At 55.3% G+C, this 13,078-nt stretch overlaps 2 protein-coding genes across 3 annotated transcripts; one reads left to right on the forward strand and one right to left on the reverse strand.

The window, feature by feature from the left end:
* Positions 1–5: 5 nt before the first annotated feature.
* Positions 6–7,821, forward strand: Kifc2 (kinesin family member C2). Of its 2 annotated transcripts, XM_051159825.1 has the most exons (19): positions 22–101; positions 426–483; positions 728–812; positions 958–1,106; positions 1,207–1,345; positions 1,434–1,579; positions 1,661–1,726; positions 1,818–1,946; positions 2,320–2,397; positions 2,508–2,622; positions 2,700–2,809; positions 3,668–3,776; positions 3,890–4,053; positions 5,930–6,034; positions 6,127–6,248; positions 6,345–6,468; positions 6,626–6,755; positions 6,843–7,099; positions 7,178–7,821. In XM_051159825.1, exons 4-19 carry the CDS (start codon positions 1,032–1,034, stop codon positions 7,415–7,417), a joined length of 2,109 nt encoding a protein of 702 aa, XP_051015782.1. In that variant the 5' UTR covers positions 22–101; positions 426–483; positions 728–812; positions 958–1,031; the 3' UTR covers positions 7,418–7,821. The 2 variants fall into 2 exon arrangements, with proteins under 2 accessions (XP_051015781.1, XP_051015782.1); XM_051159824.1 differs by having other exon boundaries at positions 6–483.
* Positions 7,822–8,121: 300 nt separating this feature from the next.
* Positions 8,122–9,899, reverse strand: Foxh1 (forkhead box H1). Its single transcript, XM_051159333.1, has 3 exons — positions 9,633–9,899; positions 9,263–9,367; positions 8,122–9,161 (listed from the first exon to the last, which is right to left on the reverse strand). Exons 1-3 carry the CDS (start codon positions 9,897–9,899, stop codon positions 8,328–8,330), a joined length of 1,206 nt encoding a protein of 401 aa, XP_051015290.1. The 3' UTR covers positions 8,122–8,327.
* Positions 9,900–13,078: the final 3,179 nt, after the last annotated feature.

The raw sequence follows: 13,078 nt of genomic DNA on the forward strand, positions 1-13,078 counted from the left end.
GGTCTGGCTCCCAGGGATAGGTGGGGTTTTGGCTGAGCTATCCCGGGAGAAGGGGTTGTACACCTGTGCGCTGACAGCTGCGTTTGTGTGCGCGTACCTTGGTAGGGTCTCCGCGGGATTTCCAAATGAGGCCAGACAGCGGTTGGGGGCTCTTTGCGCCCGCTGTTTGCGAAATAGGGCCTAAAAACGCTCGACAGAGCCTTAAGGACAGGTTTTGCAGGTCTCCACGGTCGCCCCTCAGAGTACGCCTTCCGCCCGCGGAACATAGTCCGTGGGGGCGGCCGCCACGAGCATGCGCACGGGCACTGCGGCGGGCGGGTGCGGAGTCCTGGTGCGGGGACGCGGGGCGGCGCGAAGCGGTGCTCTCTGCCGCCCCGCGCCCCCATGTACGCCTTTTACTCTCTGCTCATCTACATCTTCTACAGTCTTTTCCGCAGGGATGGCGGGGCAACGGCGGCCGCGGACCCCGGGGACCCCACCCAGGTGAGCGGAGTGGGCCTGCATCACGGTTGGTTATCTCCGTCGTTCTGAGATCTGGTCGTGGCCGAACTGTGCAGCTTATGTCCTTCAGGCGCTGGCTCTGGGAAATAGGACTGTTCCGAGACCAGTTTTGTCTCTGTGTAGATGTTGGGGTCATAGACCTCAGCCCCAACCCCTTGGCCCATTTCAGAAGGGAAGCCACACATGCTGCCAGCACCCTCATTGGCGCCCCATGCTCTTTTTCCAGAGAGGCGGTGGTGGCAAACCTAGGGGTCGTCGCCGCCCGGATCAGTTCGCCTCAGAACTGTGGACCGAGTTGAACAGCCTGGCGGGTAGGTGCATGCGGGGAGCTGCTGGTCGGCAAGGGTCTGGGGAAGCCCTGCAATTGGAGTACCGTGACTTCACTGGGAGGGAGAAAGGCCTCCCGTCCAACGATCGATGCAGAGTGCTTCTTCCTTCCACTATTTGGCCTCGAAGGCTGCTCGGAATCTGAAGATGGTCAGAAAGGAGCAGAGGGTGGAGCAGCTGAGGTGTCCCTGGAAGAGGCACTCATGCGCCTTGCTGAGTTCCTCTCCCTCCAGTTGAGGGCAGAAGAGAGCTGCGGGACTCCCCCTGACCTGGGCAAGGTGAGCGTCCCCGGCTCCAGCAGTTAGCCACTCCTTTCCCTAGCCTCTGTCTTCCTCACATCCCAACTCCTCTCTCCTTTGGTTCTTATTTCCTTCACAGCCCGGTGAGGTCCCCCCACTGTTGACAGTAACAAGTCAGCTCTTAGCCCTTCTGGCATGGACACGGAGCCCCAGGGGGAGGCAGGCCCTTCTCCAGGGGACTCAGCCAGCCTGCCCAGTGCAGCCCTCCACTCTAGATGGTTTGTAAGGCGGCAGAGGCTGTCGGAGTTGGCTTTGCTCTCTAAGGGCAGACATTTCTTACATGTAACTGGGCCCACCCCTCTCCAGGGTCTCTGTCACAGGAAGAAAGCTCCTCTCAACCGTCTCCCAGCTTGGATGAGGCACCAAGGGAAGAGACCCAGGAACATCAGCCTCCCCAAGTGGAGGAGGAACAGAGAGCTTGGCAGCGGTTGGAACAGCTCATTCTTGGACAGGTGAGAAGGGAATCAGGAGTGGCAGGGACTGTGTGGGTGTGACGGAAAAGGCATCCCATCCCGTCCCTGACTCCTTCACAGCTGGAAGAGCTGAGACAGCAGCTGGAGCAGCAGGAAGAAGAGCTGAGTAGACTCCGCCTGGGAGTGGTGAGGCTCTGGGGGTGGGCATAGGAGACAGGCTGGGACGTCAAGGTCAAGGGAATTCCAGGTGGGCTCTGATGACGTCCCTCTCTGTCAGGGGGTGACAGACTCCGAGAAGAGAGTTCAGCATCTCACACTAGAGAATGAAGCCTTGAAACAGAGCTTGAGCCTCACTCGGGACCTCCTGCTGCACTGGGGCCCTAGCCCCCTCACCAGAGCTCCACAGGTACCCCACTAGTTGGCTGTGTGAGATCTGCAGCCCAGGCTTCTGTACACCTGGTGTCCAGCAACTGTTCCTAAACCTCCTCAGGACTTTGTGTTCGCTTCAGTAGGGGACCGTCTCTAACTATGGACAAACTCCGGCGTGGTCTTTTCAGGGTAGCCCCATCAATGAGGCTGATGCTCATGGTTCTTGGTCTCTCTTGTGTGACCGCAGGAGAACAAAGAGGCTGGGACAGGGCGCCCCCGAATGCAGTTGGGTGTTATAGATTCAGCCATTCTTGTCGCTCTTGATTTGGCCTGTGAAATGGAACTATAGGATAGCCTTTTCCGAGTTTCCATTCGGGTCTGTGGCGCATCTGGCTCCCACTCTCCTGTAGGAGGAGGCAGGGGCGCTGTTGGAGCTGCAGGGCCAGCTTCAAGAGGCCCAGGACACCACAGAGGCTCTTCGAGTCCAGGTGGGCTAAGGGACCCAGGAACAAGGAGGGATGGGAAGCTGGGAGGTGAAGTCTGGGCAAAGCCTGGTGCCTGTTTTCCTCCGTGACAGAAGTGGGGTTGGGAGGGACAGCTGGGGGTACAGGAGATGCAGCTGCAGGGCCTTCGAGGGGCTCTCCAGAAGCTCCAGCAGGAGACAGAACAGAACTGCAGACAGGAGCTCCAGCAGGTTCATGGACAGCTGGCAGGTAAGGGCCGGGAGCACGTGGCTTCTGAGAAACCTCTGGAATCCATTCTTCTCTTCTCAATGGCCTTCCTCCTCTAGGACTTCGGGCACGGATGGCCAGCCTTCGTCAGGGATGTGGGGACCTCCGAGGATTGGTCAGCACCTTTACCCAGAGTTGTCAGGGCTCGCTGAGTGAGGCCCAGGGCCAGGTCAGGATCTCTATAAGCAGTCTGCTCACTCTTCTTCCCAGGGGAGCCTCTGTTACTGTTTGTCCCTTCCCTTCCTTCAGGAGCTGCCCATACCAGTGGGTCAGTTGTTGAATGATTTCTGAGTGACCCAAAGTGCCCTGACTTTTCTTTCTTTCTTTTCTTCTTCTTCTTCCTCCTCCTCTTTCTTCTCCTCCTCCTCCTTTTTCTTCTTTCTCTGTATATCCCTGGCTGTCCTAGAACTTACTCTATAGACCAGGCTAACCTCAAACTCAGTGATCCATCTGCCTCTGCCTCCTAAGTGTTGTGATCACACCCCCCCCAGCTGTGAGCTCATTTCTTTTTTTAAGATTATTATTTATACAATGTTCTGCCTGCATGTACACCTGCACACCATCAGAGGGCACCAGCTCTCATTATAGAAGGTTACAAGCCATCATGTGGTTGCTGGGAATTGAACTCAGGACCTTTGAAGAGCAGATGGTGCTCTTAACTTCTGAGCCGCCTCTTCAGCCCGTAAGCTCATTTCTACACTGTGAAAACTGACAATTGCTGAGACGCCCAGAAGGACAGATAATCGAATGGATATTCTTGCCTGTGATTCCTAGATTCTTTTCTTTCTTTCTTTTTTTGAAAGATTTATTTATTATTGTGCATACAGTATTCTGCCTGCATGTACACCTGCAGGGCATCAGATCATATTATAGATGGTTGTGAGCCACCATGTGGTTGCTGGGACTTGAACTCAGGACCTCTGGAAGAGCAGGCAGTGCTCTTAACTACTGAGTCGTCTCTCCAGCCCGATTCCTAGATTCTTTTCAAATCCACTGAGTGCCTGGAAAACCTTTATTTTCCTCACAGGTATCCTGGGCCCTTGGGGCTCTGTCAGCTGGAGGGGCTAGGACTCAGCTTCCAGAAGGGCAGCAGGGACCCCCAGCTGGATGCTCAGGGCGGCTCTTAGAACTCAAGGGTGAGATTGGCTTTGGGAGTGAAGCAGTGGTGACTACAGGGTAGAAGAGTAAGAGCTGTCTATGTTTCAAGGCTGAGGAGTCAGTCCATCTGCTGATGTGGTCCCCCATGCAGGGAACATTCGTGTTCTGTGTCGGCTGAGACCCGCTGAAGGGACACCTTCCAGCCTGGTGAGCGTGGAGCCGGGGCAAGGGGGGACCATCACCACCTGCTACCGAGGGCGCCAGCATCGCTTTCGCCTGGACTGGGTCTTTCCTCCAGATGCCAGCCAGGAGGAGGTGACAGCCACCTTTGCATCTGTCCCCCTGGGTCCATGAGAGGCCCCCAGGGTCCCCCTGGGTCCATGAGAGGCCCAGTCCATGGCTAGAAGGTGGGAGGCTGGGCTCGCTCCATCAGGGAAGGGAGCCACTGAAAGTCCTTGGAGGCAGGATTGGCTGCCCAGCTGAGTGCTAAGGAAATCTGTCCAAGGTGAGTTACTGCTTGTGTAGAACTGGCTGTAGGGCATGGATGGGTACCACAATGGTGAAGACAGGGCTGTGATCTTATGGGGGATGGCTTGGAGCCTCTTGTGCCCAGGCTTCATTGACACATCCTCCTTCTTATGATCCGGGTTCTCGCCATCTGTGAAGGCAGAGCCTCCACTTGCTTGGTGACTCTAAGGCAGACCAGGTGGGAGCATCGGTGATAGGTGAGCAGAGCAGCTGCCAGCCCCACCACTCCCCTACTGCCCTGTTCCCATCCTCCTCTTCCCTCTTTTCTGGCCAGACACCAGTGGAAAAGCAGTCTACCCCAACTTGCTTCACGCATGGTCTCCATTTGCACATAAACTGTGCTGCTGGAGCTTCTGTGACTGAGATGGAGGCTCAGAGCTGAGAAGGGTAAGGGTCAGGGCTGGCAACGAAGACCCAGGCTGCCGGCTGGTCGCACAGACACAGTATAATGTAATGTTGGGCAGGGACAGACTCAGCACTGACTTCCCACCTGCCTATCTGTCCTATACGTTCACTCCCCTGGCGTCATCTCCCACACCAAACTACATCCATACACAGCTCCCTACTCTTTTCCGCTATACCCTGGGTAGCCTAGACTAGGTCATCAATTTAACAAACTGGACCAAATGTATCTCTCATGAAATTTCTCAACTGTATTCTCCATTTTTGTACCACCCAGTCCTGAACTTTTTAATCCTCACTCTGGTAATTCTAGACATTGACTATAAGACCAGAGATCAAAAGTGACAGGCATTCCACCTCTAAGAACCTTCTGGTATCAAGGCTGGCCATGCAGTTAGTTACTCAAAAGGCTGTTATTGTGTCAATATCTGTTTTGTCCAACAGGTTAGACGTTTCAGCCTCATGTCTCCCTGGTTTCTATAGTCCTGCCTGATTACTATCCCCTATACCCAAGGGACTTTCTTGGTTTTGTTTTTTAATTATGAATTATTTTTATTATTTTGTTTTTCGAGACAGGGTTTCTCTGTATAGCCTTGGCTGTCCTGGACTTGCTTTGTAGACCAGGCTGGCCTCGAACTCACAGTGATCTATCTGCCTCTGCCTCCCAAGTGCTGGGATTAAAGGCCTGCACCACCACACTCAGCAATTGACTATTATTTTTTGTTTTGTTTGTTTGTTGTTTTTCAAGACAAGGGTTTCTCTGTGTAACATCCCTGCCTGTCCTAGACTCACTTTGTAGACCAGGCTGGCCTAGAACTCACAGCAATCCACCTGCCTCTGCCTCCTAAGTGCTGGGATTGAAGGCGTGTGCACCACTCCCTGTCAGGGTTATTTTCTTGTCCAGTACTGCTCAGGGTCTCCAGCGCACATTTCCATGAGTTGCCGTAGAATAACCCAGAAAAGCATAGAAAGGATGGTCAGTCCAGTCCTGGCGTGGAAGCACTTGACTACTGCTCACCCCTCATTCCCAGGACCTTCTAAATTGCTCTTTGGTACATTCTGTCAGGCTGTTGTTCTTTTGTCATGCCCCGCCCCCACCAATTCTTAGGGTACCTGCTATATATGAAAAAAGGGGAGCCACTTCCCACGGGAGTTACACTTGGCTCACATTTCGTTGACTGTACTCACTACCCTTCCAGGTCTTAAACAGGGAAGTAGGGAAGGACTGAGCATACTTCTCCCACCTGTGTTCTGTCCCCAGGTCTTCAGGCAGCTGGAGCCTGCTGTGTTGTCCTGCCTCCAGGGGTACAGCGTCTGCATCTTCACTTACGGTCAGACCGGGACTGGGAAAACCTACAGCATGGAGGTGGGTTGGAGCGTATACTTGGGGGCTGGAGGGGCGGGGAAGACTCTGGGGTTTGTATGTGAGTCCAATGTGGCACTGCACACTGTCCTCAGGGCCCACCCGAGGACCCTGGCATAGCTCCTAGGGCACTGCAATTGCTGTTCCGGGAGATGGGGACTGGAGGGCACCACCATGTGACCCTCAGCATGGTGGAGATCTACAACGAGGCGGTCAGGTCAGGGATGTGTGGGCAGCCTTCTCCTTGCCTCTGGCCCAGGGTTCTGAAGCTACTTTTAGAAAGTGAAGAACCAAACCCATCCTTTCTCTCCAGGGACCTCCTAGCTACAGGGCCTCCAGAGCGCCTGGTAGTGAGGCAGGGACCTGCAGGGCAGGGGGGAATTCAAGTGGCTGGCCTCACACACTGGGATGTACCTAACCTGGAAACCCTTCATCAGGTAAGGCTGCCCTACTGGGCCCCTGTTGGCTCCCACCTAGGGCCGGGGGTGGGGGGGTGGGGGGGGGGGGGGCGGTGTGAATATATATATATATATATACATATACATATATATATATATATATATATCAGATTACTCCGGATGCTCTGCTCTCTAGATGCTGAGTCTAGGGAGGAGCAACCGAGCTACAGCAGCCACTGTCATGAACCAGCACAGCTCACGCTCGCATGCCCTAGTTACGCTGACCTTCCGTGCTGCATCTCCACCTCGTGCCCAGGGTATCACAGGTACCACTGGTTGTGCTTAATTAAGCCCTGCTGGGTCTGCAGCTCACTAGAGGTCTCCTTCCACGCCGGGCTCATTTGCACCTGCAGGCACACTGCACCTGGTGGACCTGGCGGGATCCGAGCGCGTGTGGAAGGCGGGAGTGGCCAGCATGCCACAGAGAGACCCGAATGGCGCCCGGCGTCTGCGGGAGGCCCAGGCAATCAACCGCTCCTTGCTGGCTCTAGGCGGAGTGATGGCCGCGCTCCGAGCTCGGAGACCGCACGTGCCCTTCCGAGACTCACAGCTTACACGCCTGCTACAGCCAGCGCTTGGTGCAGGCACCACTGCGATTCTGCTGCTGCAGGTGGGTCCCTAGGCTGGCGCACGCCTGAGTCGCTGCCCCCCCCCCCCCGCACTATGCATGAGTGCCCCTCTTTTGTAGATCTCCACGAGGGCGGAAGATCTCCGGGAGACCATCTGCTCACTCAAGTTCGCCGAGCGAGTGGGTCAAGTGGAACTGGGGCCAGCACGGCGACGTCGGGCCCCACGCTCTGGAACCCCTTCTTCTCTCAGTACTGAGACACCACTCACTGGAACTTCCTGCACCCCTACTCCGTCTCCTGGCAGCCCCAACAGCTGTTCTGGCTTGACTCTGGAGCCTCCAGGGGACCTGCCTCCCTAGATGTGGGTCAAAGCCCTTCGATCTGGGCTTGGGAACATAACCTCTGCTGGCAGAGGCAGCAGGGAAGTTCCTGTTTCCCATCTCCCAGGTCAACCTTTTTTAAAAAACAACAGCAACAACAACCCCCTCTGGGGCCCTAACTGCCCCCAAAGAGTCCCACAGTCTCCCCTTCTTGATCTGGCCGGGGAATGTTATGTTTGGAGAAATGATTGCCTCCCCCCCTTCCACCCCCAACTGGGCCACAGGCCCTTAGCTCTCTTTCCTTATCACCATTTGTCCTTATCACCACACACAGCAGGGGACCCAGAGCTGCAGGAACCAGACCCCAGACCAAGTGGCTTCCCAAGTCACCACCCTGCCCCCAATATCAGACTCGGAATTAAATGTTGTAAAGTCCTTTACTGTTAATCTCTCCCCCTACTTCCAGCACACCCACATCACGTAGGCCCCCCGTCTTCCATTTCTTAACCCTTTCCCCCCAAAAGGTGCTACCTCCTACCCAGGCAGTTGAGGGAGGGCAAGACTTCACATTGGGCCCACTTTTGGCTCTTCCTTCCCCCAGCCTGGAGCCAGGAAGGTGTGGTGAGAGAGGATGGATAGATGAGGGCCTGAGAAGGTGGGGTCTAGGCGGAGCCCTGCATCTCCAGAGCCAGTCCCTGGAGGGGGGGGGGGGGGGACGACGACGACGGGTATCAAAGGCATGGTGGCCAGACCTGCAGTTATCTAGCAGAGGCAAAAACACTTTCTGGAGAAACCAATTAAAGCGGTGGGGTTTCAGCAAGGCTGTGTGCCTGGTGTTTTAAAGCTGTTGCTGTGGGCATGCTCCTAGCTCTGGTTCTTTATTTAAAAAAAAAAAAAAAAAGATAACCCGAGGGTGGAAGAGAGAAGCAGCCCTGTCTGCCCTGAGGTATTACAGGCTGTACCAGGAAAGGAGCCAGCTTGGGGCAGGAGCAGCCAGGTCCCAAGGGTGGCTGACCCACACATCATAGATGCTCTTGTTGGGTGGTACTCCCTGAAAGTGGGACTCTAGATCACCAAGGAGGTCCTGGGATCCTTGGGATTCAGTAGTTACACTCCAGTAGGCTGGACTGGTTGAAGATGGACACTGGGGACAAGAGGTGGGAGGTAGAGTGGCCAAGGGCACTACTACGTTGGGGGTGTAGATGGGCAAGTAAGAGGTGGGTAACTGTCCCCACAAGGAAGTTCTGCTCCCCCTCCTGGACATTCCCATGGGATCTGAGGAACCCTGAAGTAAGCGGAGAGGCCAGGTGCCTTGCTCTGAGGAAAGGGGAGAAGGCCTGATGACTTCCCCTTGGGAAGTGTCCCCCTCTACTCTTGTGGGCCCTGGATGGGAGCAGAGGGGCCACAGAGGCTTCTCAGAGAGGTTACAGGATACAGGGCACATCCCTTCTTCCTCCTTAGACCAGGTGCCTGCCTGAGCTGGGCTGCTCTGTTGGGCTACCCCAGGATGCTGGGGCCATGTCGATTCTTTCCCAGGGTCCCCTAGCAGGGACTTGATGCTGAAACCCTCCCTGGATGGTGGTGGGGGACTGGGTGGCCGATAAGGCCGACCGTGGAGCACGTAAGGGCTCAGATCCTTGACGAAAGCTCTGTGTGTACCCCGGTTCTGCCATCGGCGGCACAGGGCAGTGTTCTGAAGGCGCAGCGCTTCTGCTGGGATCAGGCTCACATCCACCGCCCAGAAGTTGCCCTTGGCCTGGGGCTTTGCAGGGTCCTTGGGCACCTAGAGAGTGGGCGGCTTGGGTGTGGCTGTCCCACCCACAGTTTCAGGGTTTCCTCGCCCATACCGCCCCCTGCCCCGGGTTCGACCGTCGACCACCCCACCTTACGGAAGCACCGGTTAGAGGAAAGGTTGTGGCGGATGGAGTCTTTCCAGCCCTCGTAGTCGTCCTTGAAGAAGGGGAACACTGCCTGGACCTGACGGATAATCTGAAACCAGGCAGTGTTTGGCACGGTGAGGAGATAGCAGCGGTGCCCTCTCCCTCCCGTACGGCCGACCCCAGGGTACCCCTTCTCAGGGAGCCAGATTTCTGCGCCAGAGGGCAGAGTGAGTGGGGGTTGTGAAACAAGGGGTCTCAAGACTGATCTCACTGGTAAGGATGAGCGGACTACGTAGAGGCCGAGCCTGGGCCCATAGTAAGTGGATAACAGACCAGGGGTAGTTATGACCCGCGAGCGTGAGGGACCCTCTCACCTGGGCCAGCTTCAGTCTGCGGAAGGGTGCGGCCTGAATTACCAAAGCGATCATGGCCAAGTAGGTGTAGGGGGGCTTGTCATGCCGTAGGTATCTCTTCTTCCTCCTCTTGGGGGTCTTTGAAGGAGACTCGGCCTCTGGTAGGCTCAGATGAGAGTTGTTGCAAGGCCCCATGCAAGGGAGGTAGCCCTGGGCAGCGGCAGGGCCTAACTGGGGGCTCAGGGTAGGCGGATTGTATGTAGAGGCAGGGTCCCAGCCCGAGGCCATGCTGGGACAGGGGCAGGCCAGGCCCTTTATCATTCTGATGAAAGGGGGAGGGGTGAGAGGAAGAGGCGGTGGGGGAGGGGAACATGTGAGGGTTGCCACAATTAGCAAGTTTCAGTTAATCTTGGAGGGAAGGGCTGAAAAGGATTCCAGTAGGGACTTTTGTTGGCCTCCTGAAATCAGTCACCACTCCCAGGTGGCCTTTGATTGTCTTGGCATTCCTTCTAAACTAGAAGGAAACGCCCTTGAAAGAGATCTACCCCAGGGTACCTCATCTGCCTGGGTCAGGTCCCTAGCCAAACTACCCTGGGAGGGATGGAGAATTCCCAGGAGTTCAAGACAAAGCACTCAAAAAATGTTATACCCTAGGCTGGAAGGGGTGTGTGTCTGCAACCCCCGACTTGATGGGGGTGTTGGGGAAAACGAACGGACTGACAACTTCTTGGACCAAAAAGGCATAGAGCTAGAGCGTGTCCCCAGAAAACAAGAGGGTACAGTGATTTTTTTTCCCCCAGGAGTATTCTATAGGAGCCCATGTGGGTATCTACCTCTTCCTCTGCCATCTAATTGGTGGCTCTACCCTTGGGCTCTCCTGGCTGCTACAATGGGCAGGTCCGCAATGAGGATCTGAATCAGGGCACTGACCGCAGGGACTGGTGTGAGAGGCAAAGGCCCAAGATGTACACCAGCACTAAGCACTTTGAGAACTCAGCAATTCACCTTCTCCTGTGCACCTCATACCAAGGTGCCAATGGAGATACAGCCGTGAGTGCGGGCATACACGGAGGATAAGTAAGCACAATGGAACCTCACTTCTCCTGATTGTCCTACCCCTGGCTGGGTTGTGATCTTATCTCGGACTCTTCTTTCAAGCCCTCATCTGTCTTCCCCTGGAATCCTATCACCTCCTGCCCTTCTCTGCTTTCTGATCTCAGGGCTCTAGCTGACAGGTCCTGTGTCTCCCCAGGCACAGGAGAGACCTCAGACCCCTGGCCTCAGCCCTATTCAGCAAGGAAGTCATTGACTTCTACAAGTCTGAGGTCACCCTTTTCCACTGGTCCTTCCTTGATTAGAAGCCTGGGCTCCTATGTCTGACATTCAAGGCTCCTGGACGCTTCTCCCTGACCACAGTGTCCTACCTAGGGCCCAACCATGACCCAAACCGCTGTCCATCCCCCTCCTGGTGACACGTGGTTCCCTCCTCCGACCAACGATGCTTCTGCTTTAAAGGAAGGGCTCCTACTCTTCTATCAAAGACCAGGATAAATAGAGATCACCCTCCCGGGAACACCAGGACACTTGCCCTTCCTCCCTAACCATGGACGCAAAGGCATTCATGGCAGAGTAGAACAGAGGACTAAAAACCTTTCTTCAGCATCAACCAATCTACCCAGGCTGGCCCCGCCCCTGGAGGGCGCTCCTTAGGTCCCGCCCTCGCAGAGCGGCTCCGCCCAGCACTCCCACCCAGCACCGCGGCTTCCGCTTCGGACAGCTCGGTCCGGAAGTGTCGCGTTGCTATGGCGAGGATGGGCGCGGGGCCCGCCCCCGTGGCGCCTGGAGCAGCGCCGGGCCCAAGGGTCGGCCAGGCCGGGTTCAGGGAGCTGCTAGTGGGGCTCCAGGTAAGACGGCCGGCGGTTGTGAGTGAGGGTCGGGTCTGTGTGGGAACCTAGGCCAGGTCCGGCGCGGCGCGGCGGGGCGGGGCGGGGCATGGCGTGTGAGCCGGCGCTGGTGCTTCTGCGGCCCGGTGCTATCCCTGCCGGGCAGTGGGAAGGGTCGTGAGGGGCCTGCAGAAGGGGCGCCAGCGAGGCTGTTGGGGGACGGTGTTTGTTTGTTTGTGAAACCTAACAGTGAAGGTAGTTCTTGCAACCTGTTGGTCAGGTAAATTGACCGACAGTCTCATTCTGACACGAGGACAGCGAAGACACTTTCCTAAGCTCCATGCGGACCTTGGAGTTAAGTAAAAGCACACGCGAGAGCTTCTTACGATTTCAAGTACCCTTGCCTGGAGACTGTGCCTCGTGGATTATGGTTAGGAGAGCAATGTAGAGCAGCCTGTGAAAAGTGTTTGGGCTCCTTTGGGTTCCTGGCTGAACCAGTGCTGGAGGCTTGAGGCAAGGAGGATGAATTATTACGGATGCAGAGGAGAGGTGTGCTCCAGACAGAGCAAAGCTAGCCGACCCCTAAAGCGCTCCGTCTTCCTTTCTTCCAGGTCCTCACTTGGGGGTGCAAGTTAGAGGCCAGGACACAGACCTCAGGGAGCCCCCCTAGGGGTCTTTTCTCCCCAGGTATTCCCTTATAGATTGCAGTTTACGTTGGAGGCTTTGTCTTGCTTCAAGCGCCCTGGCTCTTTCAGAAGGCCGCCTGACTCACTTTAAGGAAACCAGAGCTGCTACAAGCCCAGCATGGGAACTGACGTGGTTGAAGGAGTGTTGGCCTGGTGAGACTGGCCCTGACGCTGGTTTCATGTTGTCATGGTGATGGGACTTTGTGCGCTTTGAGGGCTGCTAGTTTGCCCAAGGAGACTTTTTTTTTCCCTTCATTCTTCCCACTCCTAATGCTGCCAGCCTTGGGTTTCTTCCTTATTTGCTCGGGCCTTCCTATTGCTTTTTCTTTCTTCCTTTTTTCTTCTTCTAAAGAATTTTTTTTCTTTTCTTTTTTTGTTTTTGTTTTTTTCTTTTTTAAAAAAAATATTTATTTATTTGCATATAGTGCTCTATTTGCATGTATATCTTCATGCCAGAAGGGGGCATCAGATGCTGTTACAGATGGCCGTGAGCCACCATATGGTTGCTGGGAATTGAACTCCAGGACCTTTGGGAAAGCAGCCAGTGCTCTTAACTCCCAAGCCATCTCTCCAGCCCCCATTTTTTTTTTTTTTTTCAAGACAAGGCTTCTCTGTGTAGCTTTGGCTGTCCTGGAGTCGCTTTGCGGACCAGGCTGGGCTCTGACAGCTATCCACCTGCCTCTGTGCTGAGATTAAAGGATGAATACTTTTTAAAGTATTATTATTGTTTAGGGTGGGTGCCTGTGATACTGCACAGGTAGAGGTTAGGGGACAAATTGATGGCGTTGCGGAGTTCATTTCTCTCTGTCTGTGTGTGTGTCTCTCTCTCTCTCTCTCTCTTTGAGACAAAGTCTCTCTACATAATCCTGGCCGCCCTTGAATTCACTCTGTAGACCAG

This window comes from Acomys russatus, chromosome 17 (genome assembly GCF_903995435.1).
Source record: "Acomys russatus chromosome 17, mAcoRus1.1, whole genome shotgun sequence".
Taxonomy (NCBI): domain Eukaryota; kingdom Metazoa; phylum Chordata; class Mammalia; order Rodentia; family Muridae; genus Acomys; species Acomys russatus.

Coding starts and splice junctions, on each gene's coding strand:
- Kifc2 (XM_051159824.1), top strand. CDS start 385: ATGTACGCCTTTTACTCTCTGCTCATCTACATCTTCTACAGTCTTTTC. Junction 2,623..2,699: donor GGTTCATGGACAGCTGGCAG/GTAAGGGCCGGG, acceptor TTCCTCCTCTAG/GACTTCGGGCACGGATGGCC. Junction 2,810..3,667: donor TGAGTGAGGCCCAGGGCCAG/GTCAGGATCTCT, acceptor TTTTCCTCACAG/GTATCCTGGGCCCTTGGGGC.
- Foxh1 (XM_051159333.1), bottom strand. CDS start 9,899: ATGGCCTCGGGCTGGGACCCTGCCTCTACATACAATCCGCCTACCCTG. Junction 9,368..9,632: donor GCAGACTGAAGCTGGCCCAG/GTGAGAGGGTCC, acceptor GCCTGGTTTCAG/ATTATCCGTCAGGTCCAGGC. Junction 9,162..9,262: donor CTAACCGGTGCTTCCGTAAG/GTGGGGTGGTCG, acceptor CCCACTCTCTAG/GTGCCCAAGGACCCTGCAAA.